We start from the raw sequence: 26,535 nt of genomic DNA on the forward strand, positions 1-26,535 counted from the left end.
GTCCGATCTTAAGGACACCATTCGATATAAAGCCAGTTGGACACAAATGGGTCTTTGTAAGGAAGAGAAATGAGAATAATGAAATCGTGAGATATAAAGCACGGCTTGTGGCACAAGGATTCTCTCAAAGACCAAGAATAGATTATGAGGAGACATACTCCCCTGTGATAGATGCAACGACTTTTAGATTTTTAATAAGTCTGGCTATAAGAGAAAAACTTGATTTGCGGCTAATGGATGTAGTGACCACATATTTATATGATACACTGGATAATGAGATTTATATGAGATTACCAGAGGGTATTGAGCTCAAAGATAAGAGTGGTTCTCGAGAACAATACTGCATAAGACTAAACAAATCCCTTTATGGACTGAAACAAAGTGGGCGTATGTGGTACAATAGACTAAGTGAGTACCTAGCCAAAGAGAGCTATAAGAATGATCCCATCACTCCATGTATTTTTATAAAGAAGTTTGGAAACAAAGGGTTTGTAATCATAGCAGTATATGTGGATGATTTGAATATCCTAGGAACCTCTGGGGAAATCGCCGAAATAGTTGAATATCTCAAGAAAGAGTTTGAAATGAAAGACCTAGGTAAGACTAAGTTCTGTTTGGGATTGCCGCTTGAGTACATAGATAATGGAATCCTTGTGCATCAAATGGCATATACTGAAAAGGTACTCAAGAGATTTAATATGGACCAGGCTCACCCATGGCCTAGCCCAATGGTTGTGAGAAGCCTTAATTTGGACAGTGATCCATTCGGTCCAAAGAAGGATGATGAAGAAATTCTCGGTCAGGAAGTGCCATACCTCAGTGCTATAGGAGCTTCAATGTTCTTGGCTAGCCACACTAGACCAGACATTTGTTTTGCCGTGAACCTCCTAGCAAGATTTAGTTCTTGTCCGACCCAAAGGCATTAGAACGGTATCAAACATGTATTGCANTTCCTGTGTCGGCTTGGGGACACGCAGTATTACATGCAGCAGAGCTTATGCGCATCAGGCCATCTAGTGAGCATAAATATTCGGNTAACAAAGAAGGTTTAGTTGGTTTTGCTGATGCAGGTTATCTATCCGATCCACATAATGCAAGGTCTCAAACCGGCTATGTGTTTACGCACGGTGGTACAAAAATTTCGTGGCGTTCAATGAAGCAGACCATTGCNTCTCCGACCATTATTAAGTATCTAGAGCCAACTACAGGTGATTTATTTAAGGCCAGATACGTGGATTGTTNTGTTTGGTTGAGGTCGATGACTCAACATATCAGGTCAGATTGTGGCATGGCCGGTGACAAAGAAAANAGCTGGTCAAAGAAATATCATGGAATCAAACATCCTTAAATTGGCAAGATCCTCGAACTCTAGCATGTGAGGCAGAGGTCCNATTACCTAAGTTCTTCTTCACACATGAACTACAAAAGGCCGGAGAAGTTCAAGTGGTACAAGTTCCATCATGCAACAATTCAGCCGATCTCTTCACCAAATCATTACCGACATTGACATTCAGGAAGCTCACGCACCAGATTGGAATGCGGAGACTCAAGAACTTTTAGTGATGCCTGGAACAGGGAGAGTAATGCGTGTTGTACTCTTTTTCCTTCACCATGGTTTTGTCCCAATGGGTTTTCCTGGTAAGGTTTTAATGAGGCAGCGTCCCCAAGCGTATTACGGTGATCTCTTAGCATTTGCACGGTTATGTCATCCAAGGGGGAGTGTTGTAAATCACTTAGGATGGATCTCTATAACCGGCCCACATCTTGTCTAAGTCCACAAGGCCCATCGGCCACCTTTTCTTATACTAAGTCGGTTTAGGAACCCTAATATGTTTAGGGCTTGTACTACTATATATATGTAACTCTTATTCAATTGATTAATAATACAAGATAATACATCTTTCGAGTATCTCTACTTTCACAACAATTCTAACAAATTCTCAAAAAAAGACAGGGGTAGAATTCATATTTGCCACGTGACAAGCAGTAAAAGTTTTCTTAGAAGTGGAAGCCTACTTTATTAGATATGATTTACTCACTTAGCAAAAAGAAAAAACATATACTACCTTAAGACTCTTTGAAGGTGTATGGAGTGACAACTCTTATCCCTATACAATTCACAAAATGATGTTAGCTCTACAAAATCAAAAGACGGTTATCAAGACACCCATCAAAGACATCCTTATAGAAAAACGTTTACATTTCTTTCTTATAAGAGTGCAAACAAATGAAAGAAAGTTTCTCACCTTTAAAATCTCATGTCCTTACAAGAGGAAAAATCTGATTTATTGGATGAGTCTTATATGGTGTAACACCCCGACCGTTATGTTTTAGTGGGCCCCATGTCTACTTGCAGCCTATGGGTCTACATTTTTTAATATGCCTCATGTCCTCTCACTAGACCCGTGAGTCCATCCATATCTGATGGTCGGTTTTCTACGTCCGAGAGGCTTTAAAGACTTGTTTACTGTCCCTACAAATCACCACATAATCTTTCCCTGTGTTTTATCCTCACTCGCACAGTTCCGACAATCACTTCCCTGAAGGTCACCTATCCTGAGACTACTCCAGATCAAGTATACTTAACTCTAAAGTTCTCTCAGGACTCCTGACCGAAAAGAAAAGTGCACTTTGGTGATATAGGTGGCCAAATCAATTCTTTTAAACATCTCCGCAAACCGTGGTGTCACAATTTACCCTCATAACATATGGCAACGTCCTCGTTGCGCATGCACCAATACTGTCACACCAGACGGTGTGAGCCCACTTGACTTCACACTCGTCTGGATTTGGCTCTTATACAATAATGAAATGACCGCACCCATATTTTCCTATCCTCACACAGGACACACGTGAAACAATTTCACCGAAACCCCATAATCAATTCTTGACCGAACCCCTTGACCAAAAAACAAGTGCACTTTGATGACATAGATGGTAAATCAATTCTTTTAAATCTCTCCGCAAACCGTGGTGTCACATATTATTCTACCCTTGATCCAAGTAAGTTTTTAAGTTCTTGAGAAACTATATGAAAACTGTTCTAAGTTGAACATAAATATTGGTATTGATAATTCCTTGTGAATCAATATTGAAGGCACGTTTTGTAGACTACAGACAAGGGTTCACCTGAATGACTGAAACTCTTTATTCACTTCCTTATAAAATAAAGAAATAAAATTTACATCATCGTAAAATAAAAAACACAAACTGCTCTTTTATAAACTAAACCGATAGATAATTTCGTTCTAATTTTAAAATCCAAATCTTAACCACTTCATTTACAAAACCAAACCGATATATAATTTCGTTCTAATTGTAAAATCTAAACTTTAACCACCTCATTTGTAAACCTAAACAAACATATAATTTCGTTCTAATTGTAAAATCTAAACCTAAACTATAAATTCAAATTATGAGAGAGACTATTTTAAAATTTAATTTGAATTTATAGTTTAGGTTTAAATTTGTAGTTATATATGAGAGAGACTATTTAAAAATTTAGTTTGAGAAAAATGGAAAAGCATAAAAGAGATTATGTGTACTCGTAGGATCAAATCGCACAAAATGAAATTATGTGTCTCGTTGGATCGTCTGTGAATATATATTGAAATTGTAATGTGTTTTCTAATTTTAGAATTCATGTAACAAGTATAAAATCCGAACAAAATAACTTATGTTGGACATGTACTCTCTTAAAAACAGATCTCAAGATATTTGGTTGAAGATGTGTTTGATTACATTTACACATATATTTTTAAAATAGACTTTGTAAAAAAAATATCTTTGTTCAAAAAAAAAACAAAAAAAGACTTTGTAAAAATAAAAATCCTACTATATTAATTGGGAAGTACAGATATGAAACTAACCTTAAAATGTGTAAGAAATTACATTCAATTGCCATTATAAAATTTAATTAAGATTAATTAATTAATTCAATAAATATAATTAATTAAAAATAAAAAACGTTGACAGATCAAAAAAAAATCTAGAAAAGTAAAAAAAAATATATTCAAATCAAAACTAATTTGTACTTGAAAAAAAATAACAGCTAAGATTTTGTAAAAGTACAGATAATTATTAGTTAAAAAAAATATTTTCTCTCTCTCTAATAAAATTATGGACCAAATTACAAAAAAAATTTAAAAAAATATAAACCAATCAGAATCTCAACTAAGATTTTATATCCAAGTAGACAATAAAATTATTTTTAATAACTAGATTTTAAAGATTTTATTAAGATTTCAAATTATGATTTTATTATAACAATAATTTTTCTTATTATATTATAATTTTTTTTAAAAAAATTTGACCTGTGCTTTAAGCACGAGATATCTCATAGTATTAATTATTTGGCTTTTCTAACTTTGTTTGGTTCAATGTTAAATGATCTGATTGAAATTCAAATACCATTTTTTTGGTATATCGACTAAAAGATGTTTAAATATTATGATTCAAACTCAAACACCAATATATTTGTTTGTAATAAAAGAATTCCCATCATTTTTGGTCAAACATAATTTTTTTCTGTTCCGAACAAATTGATTTTTTTGATATTTTTACACATATTAAAAAAAGTTTAATTTTTGTAATTTTTTTTGTTGATAGAGAAAATATAAACTATTAGCTAACATGCCATATGGTAAAAAACATAAAGTAGAATTTGTTTTTAATTTTGTAATTTACAAAATTAATCTCTTAAAAATAAAAATAAATTGTTTAAAAAAATTTCGGAAAACTGAGCCTGAAACTCAGATTGAGAAGTTTTTGGGTTGATTCATCTTTTTCTTTTGAGTCGAACACGAGATCATGGTGCTTTATCAATTATCATGGCCAACACATCAGCCAAACAAATGAAAAAGTGTAACATCCGCGAACCGAAATTTCAGTTTAGGATGTGCATCGATTGATGTAGGGGTGGTGTCGATTGATGCAAAGTCGGTTTTCGCGAACGAGTTTAAGTTAAACGTTGCATTTTGGGGTTAGAAAAACCCTGGAATCGCTTATAAAAGCAGAAACTCAAGGGTTTGACCGAGTTTGGCCGTTTCTGCAGAAAAAAAGAAAGAGAGGAAAAAGTTCTTGAGTGTTCTTGAGAGTTTGGGATATTTGAAGCTGTTCCTGTAGAGATCTGTAGCTGGGATTGTTGTAGGAGCTTCCTAAGAGTGTTTATCTTCTTGTTTGAGGTTCAAAATCTTCTTGGCAAAGGTGAGTGTATGACCATGGTTTATCTAAGCTTAAGATTTTTCTCTGATCTGCTTGTTTATGTGTTTATTTGGCTTGTTAGAATGTTGTTGAGTCGCTAGAGGGATTCGGAAGCTTTTCATGGCTTTGGTTTGTGTGTTTTGGTGGTTTAGGGATGGAGATCCGGCGAGAAACTTCGGGGAAAAACGATGCTCGGTATGTGTATCAGTCGATGCACTTTGTGTGTCGGTCGATGAAATACGAGGACGGCGCGGTTTGACCTAGGGGCATTGGTCGATGCCATGTGGAGGCGTCGGTCGATGCAATTAGGGATTTCATGCAATGTCGAGCATGCGTCGGTCAATGCAGTGTGAGTGTCGGTCGATGCAACCCCAGTTGGTGTTGGTCGACGCAGTTGTCTGGTTATTAATTGTTGTTTGATGGTTAGAGATATCTCAATTGCTTGTGTGTATAGCAGAGTATATGGGAAGATTGCCTCACTGAATGTTTATAAAATACTAACGCATTTCATATGTGTTGTGGTGCAGGTAAAGGCAAAGTGGGATCGTGGAATCAAGACGATGAATAGGAGGATGTTCTAGTGGCTCGTTGTTTGTGGTCTAACTTCTGTTAGGTTGTTAGAGTTGGGTAATTACAACATTGCTAGGTTGCTGGTTTCATGTTTTATGACTTTGTTGGATTGAATTATTGGTTAATTGTTATTAATTATTGGTTATTGATTTAATAGTGTTGTGTTGGTTGTTCTGCAGTTTGGTTATTTATGGTTAGGTAGCTAGTGGATATAGAAACACTAGTTAATTAATTTATTATTATTTTATTAAAAAAAATGGTCAGATTGTTTCAAAAAAAATATCGTTGAATTTTTATTTTTTTTTAACTAATCCCAAAAAATTCAGGACGAGTCCTATTTGTGTCTCTACAAAATCTGCGTAGTAATGATATCTCAGCAAAAAGTTTTAAAATTCATTTTGATATTTTATGATTTGTTATTTTCATAGTTTCTAATGTAAGATATTAGAGATTTTGTGGTTTAATTTTATCAGGTGTTAGTGCAATTTTAGCTGCAAAACTAGAAAGCATTTGACATTTTGTGACTATTCATATTCCTAAATATTTTTAATATTTGGTTGAACTACTTTAAATTAAATATCTTATTATATAAAACTTGATGTCAAAGTTACTCATTAACAAGATCGTGACACGTGTCAAATATATTGATTAGATGTTGACACGTGTCACGAATTAATATTTTCTTTCTTTATAAACGTCGTAGGACAGCAAATTAATATTTTTTTAAAAAATATTTTTCTAAATTATAAAGGAAAACTAACAAAACCAATAATTTCCCATTGTATCTAATTATATTATATGTGTGTTCTCAATAAAATTTAACATGTGTAAGCAAAAACTTAATTTTTAAGCATGTATATTAAACAATAAATAATGAATAACAAAGTTAAAAAGAATAACATAAGTTATTTAACATAATTTTAGTCGGATATAAATTGTATTTATCGTTGTAATATAAATTGTTATTATAAGGAAGTACACAAAACCTTGAAAGAATAATGAACTTAAAAAGAAAAAATTTCAATACATGACGTGTATTAGTATAGTTTTGTATGTTTTATTTTAAAAAATTTAATGCATATTGTAATATGAGAAACCTGAAAAAATAGAAAAAATGAGTTTGTAGAAATAAATTTTTGGTTAATTAATGAAAATTGACAAAAGTATTACGTATGAAATTATTACATATAGAAGAATAATATTTAGGATCTTTTTGGATTTCTAAAAATTTTGTGGATGTTAACTGATTCTTTTACTGATTAATTTTATTGTTAAATTTAAAATACTAACCAATAAACATATTATCTTATATGATGCTCATATTTTTTGTTATTAAAATTTTAACTCTAATTTATGAAGAAGTGAATTATGGTTTTACGATGAAAGAGATAGTTAAATGTGATTACTAAACTTAATATCTAACGATAAAATTTATTTTAGATTAAAAATTTTTCAAATATTAATATGTATCATTTAAACAAAAATCATTTAAGAATATTAGTAATTTTTTAATGTTAGATTTTATAATTTCAACACATGTATTTTTGTACTGCATATGTCAAAACATAAGATAATTCGAAATAAATTATAACTTATAGGAATGAATCTTCAGTTATTTGATGTAAAATATTTAGTTCTATGCATTAAGATGAATTGTGTAACTAAACTTACAATATGGTTTTTTTTTTCCAACTAAACATTAATAAAATTAAAAAAGAACTCCAAGATTGGTGACCCAAACAGAAGGATAAGAGTTTACAAAAGTAGATTAAGAAATTAAAGATCTTGAAGACCGAGCAAGGCAATCTGTCCTTGCGTTGAAGTCTCGTGGGATCCTGGCTAGGATGAAGGAAGGGTAGGATGTTCTGAGACCCGAAAAATCCTCCAGCAGATTCGAAAAAGCGGGCCAATCGTCCGGCGTCTACACCATCGCAACTAGCTCTGCACAGTCCGTTTCAAAAGCCTGACAAACACTCCAGCTGCCAGTAAAGACTTCATAGCCCAGATCAGTGCTTGTAATTCAGCGTGTAAGGGGGTAAGGCCTCTTCTGTGACTCTGTGCTCTCAAAAGAAGCGTTGAATCTTCTCCATTGCAACACCACCAGCCTAGACCCTGAAAAGGGTTCGTACCTTTCCATGAATCATCAACATGACAACGGGGAAAAGAGCCCATTTCCTCCAATAAAGGCGAAGGATACAAAAATCTCACTGAATAAGATTTGGCCTCCTCCCACAATAATTTATCATTAGCCGCTTGATTCAAAATTTCAATTGGCTTTATCTCGATTCCCCGGAAAACCTTTTATTTCATATCTTTCCAAATTGACCATACAATCCAGGGGAGACGAAAAGCTATATCTGAAACCCCAGATTGGGAAGACGCCCACTAGAATATGAAGTCTAAATTCACATAGATCGAGGCATATGGAAAGCCTCCCGGGTCAAGCAACACTGGGGACATCTCCCAAATACATTGCGACCAAGGACACTCAAAGAGCGAGTGGTTTATAGTCTCCATCGTAGAGGCACACCGCTTACACAAAGCATCACAACGGGCACCCCGATGCGCAAGCCGTTCTAACATGGGAAGAGTACCTGAGGCAATCTGCCAGAAAAAGTGTTGGATCTTCGGGGGTACATCTAATTTCCACGACTGAGCCCGCAAGGACATACACGTCGGCGTATACTCAACTTCCGCAATTAATTCCCGGGCCAACTGATAACCTGATTTGACCGAATACTTCCCTGACTTAGTAAAGTGCCATAATAATCTATCCGGTTGATAAGTTTTACTGACCGGCATCCTCCGAATAAGTGGTATATCCACCGGATCAAAAAACTCCTCAAGAATAGGCAAATGCCAGTCCTTCGTAACTGGATTAATTAAATGATTAACCATCAAACCCGGGAGCAACAGTCTCCCCCGACCATTCGCTGCTCTTGGACGAATATCCGGTAACCATGGATCACGCCATACCGAAATGGAAAAACCAGAACCTACCGCCCATCTCGCTCCCTGTTCTACCAACCCCTTGGTTGAATAAATACTCCTCCATGCAAAGGAAGGCTTATTTGGTTTTTTTTTGCCATAAGAGGATGTTTGTTTCTAAAATATCGACCTTTCATCACCCGAGCCATCAAACATGTCGGATTATGAATTAACCGCCAAAACTGCTTGGCCAGCATGGCATCATTGAATTATTCTAGAGCTCGGAAACCTAGGCCCCCTTCACGTTTATTTTTACATAATCTATCCCAAGCAAACCAATACATACCTCGAGCCTTATCATTGGACTTCCACCAGAAGGTGGGAATAGCACTCGTTAGTTTAGACGTCAAATCCTGTGGCAGTTTATAACATGACATAACATGGATAGGAAGTCCCAAAGCCACCGATTTAATCATAATTTCCTTGCCACCCTTTGATAAATACTTCGCAGACCAACCATTTACTCGATCATCCAACCGATCCTTAACGTAGCTAAAAACCTTAGTTTTCGAACCTTGTAGGTTTTCAGGAATACCCAAAGAAGAACCCATACCGCCCTCCTTAGAAATACCAATAACTGATCTCAATTGAGATCGTATATCAGAAGGAACCTTTTTGCCAAACATGATAGAGGATTTAGCTAGATTAACCTCTTGTCCTGAGGCTCTACCATAGTTGCCTATTATATCCATTACCGTCCTACATTCAGTCGCCTTTGCCTTACAAAAAAACAGACTATCATTGGCAAACAACAAATGCGAAACAGTAGGACTACCACGGGCGATGGTAATACCCGTTAATTTCTTCTCCCTTTCAGCCTTTATAATATTTACTATCAAGACCTCAGTGCAAAGTATAAATAAATATGGTGACAGAGGATCCCCCTGACGTAATCCCCTATATGGTCTAATAAAACCTCGGGGCTGACCATTCAGAAGAACTTGATATGACACTAACGAAACACACCACATGATCCACGAAATCCATTTCCTATCAAAACCTAATTGAACCAAAACCGCCTCCAAAAAATCCCACTCAACCCGATCATATGCCTTACTCATATCCGTTTTAAATGCCAAAAACTCCAAATTACACCGACGGTTAGTATTTAGCCCATGGAACATCTCCTGAGCCACAAGAATATTATCTGTAATTAAACGACCAGAAACAAAGGCTGATTGTGTTTCTGAAACCAAAAGGGGCAATAAACGCTTCAGTCGAAAACACAATACTTTAGAAATAATTTTGTAACTCACATTACATAGGCTAATCGGCCTTAACTCCGCCATCCGCTGCGGCCGATCAACTTTAGGAATGAGGAAAATATTAGTTTCATTTAAAAGTGGATCCAAACTGCCAGTTCGAAAAAACTATTTAACCAAAAACACCAAATCCCCTTTGAGAGAGGACCAGAACCTTTGAAAAAACAGAATCGTCATCCCATCAGGGTCTGGGGTTTTCTCCGGGTGCATGGCGAACAAAGCCTTTCGGACTTCCCCTTCCGAAATGTCCTGAGTTAGAGCTTTGTTCATACTATCCGTAATAATTGGGTTAATTGCTTGAAGCATCTCTGAAATATCCCTACTATCTGATTTCTTAAAAAGATCTTCAAAGTATGTTGTATCAATATGCTCCATACCCGAGGGTGATTCATCCCAAACATTATCGACATCAAATAGACCAACAATCGTATTACGCACCCGCCTTTGTTTGGTAGATGGATGAAAATAGGAAGTATTTTTGTCCCCAACCCTTAACCAGAATTTCCTGCTTTTTTGCTGCCAATAAATCTCCACATCACGATATGCCTCTTTCAATTTCCTCTCAAGACCCTGAATTCCCACCTGCGAAATCGAATCATCCATCTTCGCATCCTGAAGTGCCGTCTTCAAGAAGGAAATGATCGATGGGCCAGAACTGAGATTATTTTTCCTCCACCAGGAAATCGAATTCCTACAATTCCTTATTTTGTCGACAAAACCCGGAATCCGAAAATTTCTTGTCTGATTCCACCCTGACTCAACCGCACCAACTAATCCCTCTTTACCCAACCAGCGCTTATCAAACTGGAACTGCCGCTGCCGTCTCCGGACCGTCGTCAAACAAGTAGCTAAAAATGGGCAATGATCTGAACCAATCATCTCCAAATAATCTACTTTCAAATTTGGAAAGAACCCGTGCCAATCCTCGTTACCCAAAGCCCGATCTAATCGACACCGCACCACCTGATTATTACAACAATTCCCTCTCTAAGATAATTGTTCCCCATAACAAGAAAATTCAAGCATTCCGCAATGTCGAAGCATTGAAATAAAAGGCTTAAAGGAAGATGCTGGTCGCAAGGCACCACCCTGATTCTCATGATTTCCAACTAATTCATTAAAATCCCCAATTATAAACCAGGGATCAATGCGAAATGATCCAATATCCGTTAATTTATCCCAAACTTTTTCTTGGTGTTGGGGGAACGGATCCCCATAAACAAAAGACATAAATACCAATTGTTGCCCAATGAAGGCTCGTGTATCAATAATACGATCATTATCAAAGATAATAGAAAGATTTATTTCATCCTTGAAAAATAAAGCCAAACCACCACTGACCCCGCGGGGTTCAACAGTAAACAATTTTTTATAACCAAACTTATTTTGAAATTTTTGTAAATAAAAAAAACATTTCTTTGTCTCTGATAAAAATAAAATATATGGTCGATGCTTCCTCCACAAATCACCCAAATAATTCTCTGTCAGATCAGCCCCAATACCCTGACAGCTCCAGCTTAGAACCTTCACGTGGTGGTTTCAGGAGAGCCACCATCCCTTTCTTAAAAGGACAACTTCCGCCACCAACAGAAATGCCATCTTTTGCCTTTTGACCTTGCTTTCCCACACACCCCCTGTTTAATGCCTTTACCTACAGATTTGAGAGACAAAGCTTTAGCCAAGAGTCGTTTTCCAAGTGAAGCCAAAGGTAAATTAATCTTCTACGAATTGTGAACTCCTTTTCTAGCATGTGGATTACCCGCCGTAGGTTTAGAACTGATCTGCTTTCCCAAAGAAACTGTTTCCATAGCAGAATTCACATCAAGCATACTTAAGGAGAAAGAGTCAGAAGCATGAATACCTTGGATAGAATTACCCTCCGCATCTACACCCGACTCAGTGCCATCCTTAAGCATTAAATCCGACTCTAACCTTGAATCCTCAAGATTAGTGTTGTCTTCAAACTCCCCATCCTCCAGCAAATCATCAGTGCTCTCATTAAAACACTGATCCTAAAGATCCTCATCCCCCCCACCTGAACCATTCTCTACGGATACCTTCACGGGATTGTCCTCGACCATCACAGAGGAATCACCATCATGAGCAGGGTGTTGATTTCCTTTCTCACCAGAAGCCTGCTTGACCTTATACAATGGTTTTGGTCACACCGGTCGAATACCCTTCCTCTATTGGGGTACACCAGAGAAGTGATCCACCATGTCACCTCTAATCACCTGCGAACCAGAGGGATCGAAGCCCAAGTTAGATCCTGACCCACTGCTGTGATATCTCGTCTTTTGTCCCCAAGCATGGCCTTGATTCCTCACTTGCAGAGGAAAGCCGGAGAACTAGAGTCACCACCCCGAAACTGAGGTTGTCTCCTCTCGTTGGCCTACTCAGGTTGAAAATCCAAAGCACGCTTCACATGTTTCCTTGGTTTCTCCCACCCACCATCATGTTGAGCAGAACCTTGTATAACCACACCCTGCTGTCGCTGAACACCCCTCTTATCGGCAAGTTTGACCATACCTCGACTAGCTTGAGCATTTTTCAGCACAAGACAGACCAACACATCATGTGTTAAACGGAAACAGTGCTTACAGTAACCAGAAAGCTTCTCATACTCAATAGATACCACCACCTCATCACCTGTATCAAAAGGGACCACCAAGTGGAAAAGTAAAGGATTGAAACCGTTCACAGTAACACAAATGCTACCCGTATCCTCATCTAACTCCTTAATTCTACCAACCTTCTTCCCTATAGCTTCTAACGTCGCTAACTCCCACAGATGCATTGGGATTCCACCCACCTTCACCCAGAAACTGGTAGCCAAGGGATAAGAGTCAGAAACGATAGGTTCCCAACGTACCAATGAGATCATCCAGCCATCACAATGATAAGGACCATTGAGCAAGACTTCCTGAAGATCCGCTTCTTCCTCGAAGTTGAACTGGAAGGTATCCTGCCCCAAGTCTGCTCCCAAAACTTTAGCTTCCAACTTCCAAATCTTAGGCAGATTAGCAATCAAAGACTCCATCCTCTGAACTGCTGGATTCATTAACCTTCCAATCAGGGTAAGAGAAAATTGTTGAATACGCTGAGCCAAGACAGAACTCGAAATCTTGACAACCTTAGTATGGCCAATAGCCGCCTTGCCTTTGTTAAGTGTCAATTGAGCCATGATGAAACTCAAACACGTTGACGAAGATGAACGTTGAAGCGCAAACGAGAAAGCTCCGGCAATGGTACCCCAGCAAACCCACCAGTAATTGAGAACGAATAAAGTAATACCAACTTAATATACGATCACAAACCAAGATCACCAATCAGAGAGAAATCAGAAACCATATCTTCGTAGCTTCCAAAACATCCCGTAAATGTAAAAAACCAAATATTCTCTTCCACAACAACCACCATAGACAAAGAAAGAAGATCCCATTACCCAATGACTGAAGAATCGTATCGCCACTAGCCAAAATCATATCCTCGATAGCAAAGATCACATAAACACTCAGGATCAACTCGAGATACGTATCAATCCAAAAATCCACAAAAGGAAATTCCAAAATCAACCGACCTGGGACGCGAATCCATCCAGATATACCTGATAATCGCATCATTACACACCCATCCTCATGGATCCATGTATCCTTTCCCATTAAAACTCTCTGAGTCCTTATTCGCAAAACCCAAAAACCCGCAGATCCCCCACATGGAGCCGGATCTGAAATTAACTGACCATATCTCTCGAGATACCGAAATCGAACAGCCGTCCAATTTCGTATTCTACAACCATCGAGAGCAATCGAGAGACCTTCCCTCAATCCTCTCCCCTCTCCGCCGGAATCGACTATCTCAGATCGAAGCCCTAAACATCGCAGTCGCCCTAACAATCGGAGTCGCCATGTTATCTATGTACTGAAGTTAATTTATAGAAATTATATGATGTAATCTGGTTTATGATTATTTAACATATAGTTTATTATGATGGTATTGATATTTAAATGGTACTTATTATTCTATAAGAGTTTTTGAATAAAACACAAAAATTAATAAACAAAATATTATGTCATTTATAAAATAGAAAAATATATTACATAATTCAAATAGTCATAAATTGTTATATTAATAAAAATTATATAAAGAAATTTGAGAAAATATTATAAAATATAGCAGAAAGCCTTAAAACTATTATACAATAGAATTAGGAGAATATTAAAATAAAATACGAGAGATTTATATTCAATATTAAAATTTTATAAGATAAAATCTAAAAACATATATATTACTATTTAATTATTTTTAATAATTTTTTATATTTTTTATCCGCATTATTACGCGGACCGTTGAAAATAAAAGTTTCGATCCAATAATCTTTTGTTAACCATGTTCACGGAAAGTATATTTATAAAACTGTCTTTAATATTTTTTTTTTAAAGGGCAGGGGGGCCGCGTAACAAATATGCGTATCTTCCTTTGTTTGCACATAATAAGACAAAAAAAACTTAGGGGGTAGTTAACATAGATATAGTAGGATTTTGTAGGATTTTAATATTTTAGAATTTTGAAAGATTTGATTGAATTTGTAGGAGATTTGATTAGTTTTTAAGGTTTTTATATATAAAATACAAGAAAATGAATGTGATTGTGTAAGATTTTGTTATTAAACTTAAGTGATTTTAGTATATTTTGGAACACAAAAAAAAAAGAAACTTTTTGTTCATAAAAGACAGGACTAAATTTTATAAAGATTATGTTAATAACAGATCAAAGACTCTCTTATCCTATTGTATAAAGTGTGATCTCGACATCTCGTTTACTCTCGACAGCTTGAACAACTGCACGCTCAATTTCCTGCCTTGTACACTTAAGTTGTAGCTTCATTTGTGTAATCCTAGCTAGCTCATCTGTAATGTCCATTTTCAAATGCTTTGCTTCTGAATTTCTTCCTCGCCCCTGTCAAAATACCAATGAACAGATTCCTCAACTTTGCCATCATTCATCATCAATGCCGTAGTTGCATGCTCTTGAGATAGGTCAGAAGAAGCAACAGAGACAGAGTAAAATAACTTACTGGTGGCTCAGAAGGGAACATCATTTGAAGCACAATGCTTTGCTCAGATTCATCTACCTTATATGGGTTGTTGATGTCTGCAAATCAAATGAAAACAGTAAAATTTAGAGTTTGATGTCTAAGGGAAACATTTTTCAAGCAAATGAAGCCATGGCAGTGAGAATCTATCATCAACAATAACCAGCTAAGCATAAAAATATAAGCTCACAAAGAAGGCAATAGTTGTCCTTCAAATGTTTGAGAGCAGACCTGCAAAGGATATATACAAAGCTAGACTGAATTCACCGAGTTAAGCACTCTAAGTGGCTGAATGTGAATATGAAAATAAGCGAAAAATGAACCATAAGTTTCTGATAAAGCTATCTGCTTCAAAACCATAAGTAATGTAATTCTTATTCTTCTACAAAGCAAATGAACAAATCACGTCTCCTATAACTTTCATGGTAACAAGACACTAAGAGAAAAGGATACCACATATTTTTTACCTTCTCTAAGTACACCCCAAGATGTTAATTTGAAAGTTCATTCTATCAACTTGTCTATTCCTGCAGAAGAACAAAAGCAGATGAATTTAGCAACAGCTCCCATAAACATCATAAGTAAGAGTAGTAACACACAAATGTGCAGATAATTATAGGTGGAACTCAGGATGTCTATGTACCTTTTTTCAAGTGGGATGTACGGTGGTTCCCAAGCCATTTTCATAGTTTTCATCGGAATGATTTCCCCAACCTCCCCTTGAACCGATGCAACTCCTATCTGATCAGAAGGGGGTATAGATGATTCAATCTGTAAATAGATAAGAAACAAAATGAATCATCAGGTTAATCTCAACTCTTACATGCCGTAGTTGCATGCTCTTTGTGACGTCTTTTAGTATTGAACATATGGGCAAATTGCAATATAAAAACAAACTGAGGTTAGTGTTGAGATTAACCTGCAACAAAGAGAAAGGAGTTAGTGAGAAGATGATGAAGAGAAGAAAAGAAGCACAAGGAGAAGAAGATGACAAAACAGAGTCTATAAGAGTCTAACAAGAACAACAGAAAGGTTGCAGCAACCAAGTAATAAAATTCACATTATCCGTTCTGAGAAAGGTTGCAGCAACAAGAGTATCTCAAAGTTCGAACCTTTGTAATCTTTAGCCATAATAAAGCGATTGACAAGAAAATATCACTTCTAGCTTACCTCGCAGCTTTATCCATATGGGGAGAAGAAAGCATTGACAAGAAAATATCAAAAACGAATGCAGTGCCAATATTTGGGCTTAGACCAATCCATGTCTTTCACAATGGCCAATGGGTAAGAAGCCAATCCAGCAGATGAAGTCACAGCTTGAGCCCTCCAAAGTATAAGCCACGGTGAATAATCACACCATGTAGAGACGCAGGTAAGCCTCTACAGATTCTTCTAACCCCATCTTTCTTGTGAATCGTCGATAGGACGAGCGTCAGACCAAGACCCAATTTCCATTGCCGAGAAAACCTATAAAGATTCAAATTGGCGAGAGAGAAACGATAGAGGAAGTCTAGTCAGAGATGAGGATTGAGGAATACACAATAACCCATTCATCCCGTGGTGGGATTGGAGCAAAGAATCGTTTCAATTTTGATTTCAAATATATATTTTTTCCCTAAAATCCTTTCAAATTCTATCTCAAAGGCTGTGATTTTGAGGAAGATATTTTTTAACTAGAAAACCAAAAAAAGTCTATTAGAATTGTGTAAAGGAGCATTTTATAAAAATGTTCTGAAATTTTGAATAACAGTAGATTTTAAGTCAGTTTTATAAATGATTGATTGAATAACAAGAGATTGTAAGTTATTTTAAATAATTTTACATAAATCTAAGTTGAATAACAAAGGATTTTAAAAGATTTTACATAAATCTAAGTTGAATAACAAAAGATTTTAAGAATACTCTAAAATCTTTTAAAATACAAGTTGAATACCGCTCTTAGTATTTTTAAAAAGGAAAATGGGTGAGTTAAAGAAATAATAATAATGAACAATTTTGTTTACAAACATCATTTTTCTTTTCTTAATCAAGTAATTAATTAGCGTCTATATTACTTGGTGGACACGACATGACTCACTATGTCTCGGACAAAAATCTACATGAATCACTGGGACGAACATTACTCAAACAAATGGAAATTTCTTAATTCCACAATCAGATCCAGATAGACACTCAAACCTAGATAGAGAAGCAATCATTAACACACACAAAATCTAAATAGGGAAGATCAACATTTATATAGCTAGAAACCCATAAAAGTTGACAGCTTTATGCAAGCTTATTCATTAACACACCATACAAGTTGACAGCTTTATGCAAGCTAATTCATAAACACAAACATATATTAAATGCAAGAGTCATGTATCACTCTGAAACTCAGAGTCAAAATTCATAAACACAAACTTAGAGTCAAAATCTATACACATTTCAGCAGTTTGACCCAAATTTGGTAATTAATTGCTATATTAACATTACATCATATCTCATTAATAGAATGACACAATTTTGATGTAGAAAAATTAAAAACCCACCAAAATTTTATTTTAATATTAAAAAAAAAACAAAAAAAATATAACGTATGTAAATATGATTAATGAAAAATATAATGTATGAAAACATGATTTTAAAAATACGATGTTTAAAAATATATATTTTAAATATGATTTATAAAAATAAAATATATAAAAATAATATTTACAAATATAATGTATAAAAATAATATTCAAAAATGTGATGTTTAAATTTTTATTTTTTTTTAAAAATATGTTTTTATTTTTTTTGTCAAACCATTGGGCCACAACTGGTCGGCCCATTAGCCAAATCCCTACGTTCATAGGGAGCGGGACTCGATCCCGGGTGTGATGGTACCTTGTGCATTAAAGACTTACCATTGGCCAATGCACTAAGGTCACTTCACTTAAAAAAATATTTTATAAAAATATAATGTTAAAAAGGTTACTTTTTTATAAAAATATAATGTTAAAAAGGTTACTTTTTAAAAAAAAAAATTCTTCTCTCCTCCCTCGATTAATTCTTCTTTCCTTTGACAATCTCTTCATAGTACACCTTAACTGCAGCAGCTATGGCCGTGATCCACACCGGTCCTAGCTTGGCTAGGCATAGCAATGCCCTTTTCATTCTCAATAGTGATTGGGTAATATTTATAGAAATAAAATGACTAGGGTTTGAGATAAACTAATGGGTTTGGGCTTGGTTTTGTTGGACTAGCTTTTCACTTTATACTTCTCTAGTATTTTATATACCCAATTATCATACTATGTTATGTTCAATCAAACCAATCATAAATTTTAGCATAAAAGGTTGGTATTTGAAATTTTTTAAAATATGCTTTTAAAGATTTACAAAATAATAATTAAAAATATATATGTTAGTATAAGTCAAAATATAGTTTGAAAAATATTTTGTGGCAAAAACAATATTATCATTAATATCACATATGACTTATTTATCATTTAATATTTTGTATGCTCACTCATACTCTAGAAATATTTTAAAGATGACATGGAAGAGGAAGAGTCCAAGTTTTTGAGAAAATGTGCTTTTACGGTTTAAGTGCTTAAGAGTTTTTTTTAATCAACTTATAATTATGTTTAGCCACACAAATATACAATCCATTAAAATTTTGTTAAAGACTAAGCCCAACAGTTAGTTAAAAAAGTCTAATGATCATATGTTAATATCTTAAAATCTATATATAATAACAATCCGAAAAAATGCGACCAACTGTTGTGTTTTTTCAATCGTACATTTTGGATATTTTTTCGAAAGGTTGTGATGGATCATTAAAACGGTTATTTATGAAAAGTTACAAATGTTCTAGAGTTGTGATTATTGGAACATTCATATCTTTTGAAATCTCTATATATTTGTCTAATTGAACTGTTTTTATTTTTTTTGCCATGACACAAAATCAACTAAAATTTCAATCTCAACGGTTTATACATTTTTCTAAATTATTTTCTAGCATTCATTCTTTTAAAAGTTAAGAAATTCTTCTAATTCTTGATTTAACAAAAGATTTTTGGAATGATGAATATAATAGCAATCCGAATAAATGCCACCAAAAGTTGTATTTTTTCAATCGTATCTTTTGGATAATTTTCCAAAAAAATCTGTAAAAAATTAAAATTGTTTGTTTTACAAAAATTTGCCATTGTTCATTGTAACAGTTTTTTTTGTAAAGTTGCAACTGTTCATTGTAGAATTGTGTTTATTCAAATATTTGTATCTTTTAAAATCTATATATATTTGTCTATTTGAACTGTTTTCATTTTTTTGCCATGACACAAAATAATATAAACTTTCAATCTCAACGGTTTTCACAACTTTGTAAATTATTCTCTAGCATTCATTCTTTTAAAAGTTAAGAAATTCCTCAAATTTTTGATTTAACAAAAGATTTTTGGAATGATGAATCTAATTTAAAACTTTTAGTTAATTTTAAATATAAAATTTAATGAAAATACCTGGAGTTTTTTTCCAAGAGTTAGATGAATTATATAGTGAGTTTTGAATTTGATTTTCCAATATGGTAATAAAGATGCATTTTATTTAAAAGCAGTTTATATGGGTTGTTAGGTATAAATATAATCAAGTGCAGAGACAACAGTTGCGATTTTTCGTAGTATATTTTCGTAAAAATAAAATTTTATTTGTTTTTTTTGAAATAAAAAAATTGAAACGGTTGTATATGTTCATTGTAGAGTTGTATCTTTTCACTATATTTTATTTATATTGTTTCATCACAGTTTTTCGTTCTAATAGGTGTGTCTATTTAAATAGTCATGTCTTTTGAACTCTCTTTATATTTGTCTCTTCATTGGTAACTAACAAGTTCTTTGAAACAAATTTTCCATTTTATGTTGAATCTAAATAATTAAATATTAATATCTAATATTCAACGTTATTCTATAATCTAACTAAAATTTTAGAAATGGTTATAGCAATAGAGAAATTTAATACAACTTAATAAAGAATTTACATTTGCGTCTTTTTATCGTAACTTTTCTTTAAAAAATATTTTAATATTTGAAAATAATATTGACAATCTGAATAAATGCGAACAACAACTGCGATTTTTCCTAGTATTTTTTGTTAAAAAAATGTTTTTTTTTTAAACTCAAACAATTGTATCTGTTCATTGTAGAGTTGTGTCTTTTCACTATATTTTATTTATATTTTTTTATCACAATTTTTCGTTCTAATAGGTGTTTATATTAGAGATTTATTTTAGAAAAGGAAAAAAAAAAAACTGAAACCCTACGTGTTTGTATTAGAGATTTATTCAAAACACAGGGAGTATTAAGTTTTGGTTCCCATTTTCTGATTAAAATTTTCAGTTCAGTTAAAATATGACTACTTCATTTGAATTGAGTACTCCTATTTTGTCATTTTGAGCTATACGTGAAATCGAATCATAAAGTGTATAATTTTTGTTTGTTAATGATTCTTAGATACAATACTTTGAAGTTTGAACTCCAACAATCGTCTCTTCTTTTTTTGGTGATTTACTTTAACAATCCTGAACTGATGGTTAGAGCAAGGAACTCCCACAACTCTTTTCTGTAATGTCCTCATCGATGGATTCCAATTTGAGGTATTAGACAAGTAATACTGAAGAAACATTAAGAAACTTGGCTCTCGTACAATTTTCCAAGTATGAACAATTGAATGTTGGCAAATTTGCAATTGTGTCAGATGCTCATCAAGAAATCTACATCATTTGCAAAAAAAAAAGTAAAGGAGAATGTACAACTTGTCTCACAGAAGAAACGTAAATAGGGTATGGAAGATAGACTTATGTTGAATCAATTTCCTCGAAGTAGTTGAACTCAAGAAGCCTTGATGATTGCCCTTCTGCTTTCCCTTCACCACCAAAAACACACACACACGGAACCAAAGATTTTCACATTTCCGGCATATGAATGAAAATACAAACTATAAGTTGAGCCAGCGCGGATTAGTTAATACCTTTGCAGCATCCCTAAGAGGTCCCCAACACTCAATCCGGTTGTATTTAGGTGTGCTTGAATGAAAATAAATCCATACATAAGCATCCATTAGCTCAGGGTTGTCTCTAAACATAACTGAATCTCCATGGACCACAGCTTTAAGTACCTATCTCAACCACAATGCCAAAAGAGTTAAGACTCATCACTCATTCTCCAATACTTCTTAGAACCAAGTAGAAGAAGACTAACCAAAGGCAGTTCCTTGGAGAAAATGTGATACCTAAGCTCTGCAGCCACATCCTGCAATAAACTCATACCACTCACACAACAATGAATATGTAACCGCAACTCGTCATTCACCTTCTTCCACTCAGCAACCACATCGTCTTTCTTGTACCATCCTTCTAGTTGATCCAGATTGATGACCTTTGAGATGGTTAAGGTTAAGTCGGCAGTGTAGTCACAATGAGAAAGAATATATGCCCGCGGCGTAATAACCCCTCCGCTGCTACCCTTCTTCTTCTTCTCCAATAAATCTCCTAAGAACTCAACTTTGAGCTTTGTGGAATCAAAGTTTGCTTGTGGAACCAAAAGCCTCACTGCCTAATACCACCATTAACATTCACAATATCAACCAACTCCACTACATAAAAACATGTAAATCCAACATTCAATAATTGAAAACAAAGATTCAATTTTTTGGATTTATTCACCAAACGATTCAGCTTTTAAAATCCCCAAAGTTCGACCCTTTACTCATTTTCAAGACTTCAAATGCAGAGATTTTGGTGGTTCAATTGGGGTTCAAAATTCAAAACTTTAGCTCAGACCCAGTTCAATTATGCTCCTAAACTACACAAATCTACAACATTTACTAAAAATTTGGCTTACCTCGGAGACTAAGGTATTGTAGGAGACACCACCGTCACTAACGGCGGAACTTCGAGGAACCCTAATTCTTGTCTTCAAGAGGTTGCGGATGAAACGATGGCGATGAATGATGATTTCTCTATTGGGACGACGAGACAGAACAGGATTGTGGTAATGAGGAACGATGTAACAGGCCATGGAGGAACATAACAACAGGGTTAATGCATGAACAACAGAAGTGATTCTTCTTTTACCAGTTTTTTTTTTTATTGGTCCTTCAACGAGAGAGAAAGGGAGAAATGTGGAAGAATGTGTTTCAGAGATATAGCGTAGCCACAAATTCACTCTCTGAGACTGCGACGAGCTTCGTTCTCCACACAATTTCAATTTTTGGATTTTCTCCAATTTCGTTTGTCATTATTTTACTTATACTGAAATATTGTGATTGGTGAATTGAGCTGTGCGTTGTGCCACGTAAGCAATTCCTTTTTTATCTCAAAAGCAAAAAACTAGGATCAACTTAATATAAAATGAATATATTATCACATGACTAGTTTGCAAAATTTGACAAAATAAAAATCTTTTTATCCTTCGCAAAAAAAAAAAGTTACAATTTTTAAAATATCATACTATGTACGTATAGCATTTGTGTACGTAACATCTACCAACTAAAATATGTGTTTTGGGATAGGTGTCGAGCAACACCAATAGTGGTGTCAATCAACACCAATAGTGGTGTCGGTCAATATCAATAGTGGTGTCGGTTGACATCAATAAACTCTGATTCGATCGGATTGATTTAATTGTTTATTTGGGTCGGTTTGGTTTAAGAAAAACTATAGAACCGAGGTATTTAAGTGGAAAGTCAACCTAGGTCGTGACTTCATTGTTTTTGGCCGCTTTCAGAGAGAAAAGAGAGAGAAAGAGAGAAAAACTATAGAACCAAGGTATTTAAGTGGAAAGTCGACCTAGGTCGTGACTTCATTGTTTTTGGCCGCTTTCAGAGAGAAAAGAGAGAGAAAGAGAGAAGAAAGCATTCTTGGGAGATTTTGGAGTTTTTGGGTGTTTTTCCTTGGAGATCTTTCGGTTGAAGTGAAGATCCAGAGCTGGAGAAGTGTTAGAAGCTTGCTAGGAGGGTTGGATTCGTCGTTGTTGGTCAGAAACTTTCTGCAAAGAGGTGAGTGCATGACCATGGCTGATATAAGCCTGAATTTTCATTTGTCTTGCCTGTTTGGTGTTGTTTGTGGTGTTTTCTTGCTTGTTATGGTTGCTATAGGTTTCCTACGAATCCATATGGCTTTGGGAATGAGTTTTGGACGGATCGGAGGTGATGGGAAGCGAGATTCGACTCTCGGCTTCTAAACCAACCTGACCCGTTTTTTTGTTTTAATAATAATAATATATAACTAAACATCCCATATTATTTAATTAAACCAACCAAACCAAAATACCTCATTAAACCAGCAAATACCATAAGCACAGCGGAAACATACCAATAATACAAAAACCGATACATCATCAACACAATAACCTCCCTAACCATTCTATCCATCAACCTAGCATATCTCTACACAAGGTTTCAATAACATAATCAACATCACACAAACAAGACCCTAGATCATCCTCCTCCTCATCGCCATGATTCCACGTCACATACCTGCACACCACAAACAATAATTGAGATGCGTAAGTATTATCACAAATACTTAGTGAGGCAATCCTCCCATCTACTAGGCTATACACACAAGCAACTGAGATTCCAATGTTTAACAAACAACAAATAACACAACAAACCAGGAAAAACCGCAACACACAAGTTGGTGTCGACCGACACCAGCCCCAGAATGGTGTCGACCGACACCCACTTGGTGTCGATCGACACCGACCCCATAGACACGTTCTGCTCGAAACCGATCGTCGAATCTCCGTTTCCAATCATCTCCAATTCGTCCCAAACTCACCCAAAAGCTTCAGGAACCTATAAGAACCATAGTACAACCACCACAAGCAAGAAAAACACCAAAACAACACCAAACAAGCAAAACATAAGAGATCTCAGGCTTAGATCAGCCATGGTCAAGCACTCACCTCTTCTGCAGGAAGATTTGATTGAGAAACGGTGGAAACAACACCACAAGAAGCTTCCCCTTCGTTCCCAGCAACCACACTCCCTTCCACAGCAACAGATCTCACCAAAAACAAGCCAAAATCTCTCAAGAACACTCACAAACTTTTTCTCTCCTTTTTCTCTCTTTTTCTCACTAAACGGCCAAGAGAAACACTAAAACCCTCGACCTGGGTCGCCTCTCCCCTTATATACTCGGTTTAGACAAACAAATTAACCCAAACCAACCCAAAACCGCGAATTAAAACAATCTGTTTGAACCAGAAAAGCTGGTGTCGATCGACACCCATCCCCAAATTCCACTTTTTGGTTCCCGGATGTTACAACTTCGTGCGGATCGCGTCTACAGAGTCAGTGTTGATCGACACCAGGAGGGTGTCGGTCGACACCATGGATCAGCATCGATCGACACTGTGGGGTAGTGTCGGTCGACACCAGTAGCCAGTGTCGGTCGACACTTGGTTGGTGTCGGTCGACACCTCCCTTCCAGTTAAGACGATACTTGTTTCCTGGTTTGTATGTCTTTTTTATTGATTGTTTTGACATTGGTATATCAGTTGCTTGTGTATAGCCCGATAGATGGGAGGATTGCCTCACTAAGTGTTTATCAAATACTCATGCATCTCAATTTGTGTTTGTGGTGCAGGTAAAGGCAAAGTGTGATCGTGGAATGAAGGCAATGAAGAGAAGGATGTTCTAGTGACTCGATTGGTTGTTGTCTAGCTTCTATTAGGTTGCTGGAGTTGAGTCCTAGAATGTTGATTAGGATTGCTGGTTCTTTGATTCATGTTGTTTGGATTATAGTTTTAATTATTATGGTTTAATATTGGTTATTGGACAATTGGTTATTTTATTGGTTTATTGATATTGGTATCTGTTGTTTATTTTCCACTGTATGGTTTGGTTGTGGTTAGGTGGCTAGTGGGTATTGGATCACTAGTTTAGATTATTTATTTATTATTATTATTATTATTTTTTTAAACGAGTCGGGTCGTTTTAGTTTGGCATCACAGCCCACGATTCTAGGTTAGGGTTCACTAGGTTTCTGTTATTGATGTTGGGATTGCATGCTTTGATTGGTTATGTGAGTTAGTCAATTCACTTATGTGTGACATGAAGTCCTAGAACATCCTCTTTGAGCCTTCAATAGCGTAGCCACAAATTCACTCTCTGTCTCTGGAGTCTACGAAGAGCTTCGTTCTCCACACAAATTCAATTTTTGGATTTTCTCCAATTTTTTTTTTGTTTTTGTGATTATTGTACTTATACTGAAATACTGTGATTGGTGAATTGAGTTGTGCGTTGTGCCACATAAGCAATTCCCTTTGCTATGACTTTTATCTCAAAAACTAAAAATTAGGGACCAAGTTAATATAAAATGAATATATTATCACATCACTTGTTTGCAAAGTTTGACAAAATATAAATCTTTTTACCTTTCGCAAAAAAAAATGTTACAATTTTTTTTTCACGCAAAGAAAATTATATTGAGTTAACCAGAGTTAATACAAAGAGACTCAGCTAGCCAATTTGGCTTTATTACAGACTCCACATAATAATTCAAATTTTGACATCCTAGTTTTGTAAGAGAATGGGCAGCTACATTATTTTTCCTATTTGTGAAAGTACAATAAGCATGTTGAAATTTCGACAACCAAAGCTGTATATCTCGGAGTGAAGCATTATGAAGACGGCCATTGACTAAGTTTATCAGATTTTGACAGTCACCTTTGAAGACCATCGACCTAGCGCCATATCCTCGGACCCAGAGCAGTTGTATGGTTAATAACAATGCCTTTGTCTCTGCCTCTAGAGCTGAATTAGAAAGAGATATTTTTGTCGCTCCCCAAACAATAGCTTCGCCCAAGTGATTTCGCAATATCCATCCTGAAGTTTGGTGATTGTTGGGATTGTAAGCTGCATCAAAATTACATTTAAATATAGGAAAGGTAGGTGGTGACCATAATGTAGTTTCAGAGTTAACAGTGGAGCTGCAATTTCTTTCTGTCAGATTAAAAGTGTTTATCCATTCTTTTGGTTCAGCCAGTGAGTTTAAGATAGTAACCGTGGCTCCCTCGCGAAAACCATCAAAAATTAGAGTGTTTCTAGCTTTCCAAATTCGCCAAATCAACCAAAAAGGAGATAAAGCTTTCTGGATGTTGTTGTGTTGATTAGAAAGATCAATCAAAGATGCAATTAAAGACTTTGCATCAATATCTAATTGATGGAAATTCAAAGAGAGAGTGTTTGACATTCTCCAAACCATTTTAGCGAAAGGGCAGGTAAAAAGAGCGTGAAGAATTGTTTCATCAGCTTGATTACATCTTGGACAGATTGCGCTTATGTTCATGCCTCGAGTTCGTAATCTGGTTGTTGTTGGCAAAGATTTCGAAACAACTCGCCAGAGAAAATGTTTTATTTTTGGAAGGATGTTCAGCTTCCAAATTTGAT

At 35.3% G+C, this 26,535-nt stretch overlaps 2 protein-coding genes and 1 long non-coding RNA gene across 5 annotated transcripts; all 3 read right to left on the reverse strand.

Annotated features, from left to right (window-relative positions):
- On the reverse strand, positions 11,301 to 13,966 carry LOC104742154. Its single transcript, XM_010463129.2, has 2 exons — positions 11,884 to 13,966; positions 11,301 to 11,673 (listed from the first exon to the last, which is right to left on the reverse strand). The coding sequence occupies exon 1, from the start codon at positions 13,204 to 13,206 to the stop codon at positions 12,415 to 12,417; it is 792 nt and encodes a 263-aa protein (XP_010461431.1). The 5' UTR covers positions 13,207 to 13,966; the 3' UTR covers positions 11,301 to 11,673; positions 11,884 to 12,414.
- Positions 14,730 to 16,801, reverse strand: LOC104742155. Of its 3 annotated transcripts, none has more exons than XR_002035201.1 (5): positions 15,761 to 16,801; positions 15,585 to 15,644; positions 15,308 to 15,348; positions 15,100 to 15,176; positions 14,730 to 14,981 (listed from the first exon to the last, which is right to left on the reverse strand). It is a non-coding gene; the product is annotated as an uncharacterized LOC104742155 (long non-coding RNA). The 3 variants fall into 3 exon arrangements; XR_760464.2 differs by lacking the exon at positions 15,308 to 15,348 and having other exon boundaries at positions 15,761 to 16,036; positions 16,288 to 16,797; XR_760463.2 differs by lacking the exon at positions 15,308 to 15,348 and having other exon boundaries at positions 15,761 to 16,795.
- LOC104742156 (protein STAY-GREEN LIKE, chloroplastic-like) lies at positions 20,750 to 22,327 on the reverse strand. Its single transcript, XM_010463130.2, has 4 exons — positions 21,981 to 22,327; positions 21,339 to 21,692; positions 21,109 to 21,255; positions 20,750 to 21,003 (listed from the first exon to the last, which is right to left on the reverse strand). Exons 1-4 carry the CDS (start codon positions 22,155 to 22,157, stop codon positions 20,899 to 20,901), a joined length of 783 nt encoding a protein of 260 aa, XP_010461432.1. The 5' UTR covers positions 22,158 to 22,327; the 3' UTR covers positions 20,750 to 20,898.

This window comes from Camelina sativa, chromosome 14 (genome assembly GCF_000633955.1).
Source record: "Camelina sativa cultivar DH55 chromosome 14, Cs, whole genome shotgun sequence".
NCBI lineage: Eukaryota > Viridiplantae > Streptophyta > Magnoliopsida > Brassicales > Brassicaceae > Camelina > Camelina sativa.

Bases quoted from the DNA above. Each gene is read 5' to 3' on its own strand.
- LOC104742156 (XM_010463130.2), bottom strand. From the start codon at position 22,157: ATGGCCTGTTACATCGTTCCTCATTACCACAATCCTGTTCTGTCTCGT. The intron at 21,693-21,980 runs GTAAGCCAAATT...TGGTGGTATTAG, and splicing joins ACAATACCTTAGTCTCCGAG to GCAGTGAGGCTTTTGGTTCC. The intron at 21,004-21,108 runs GTATTAACTAAT...TTGGTGGTGAAG, and splicing joins CTCTTAGGGATGCTGCAAAG to GGAAAGCAGAAGGGCAATCA.
- LOC104742154 (XM_010463129.2), bottom strand. From the start codon at position 13,206: ATGGCTCAATTGACACTTAACAAAGGCAAGGCGGCTATTGGCCATACT.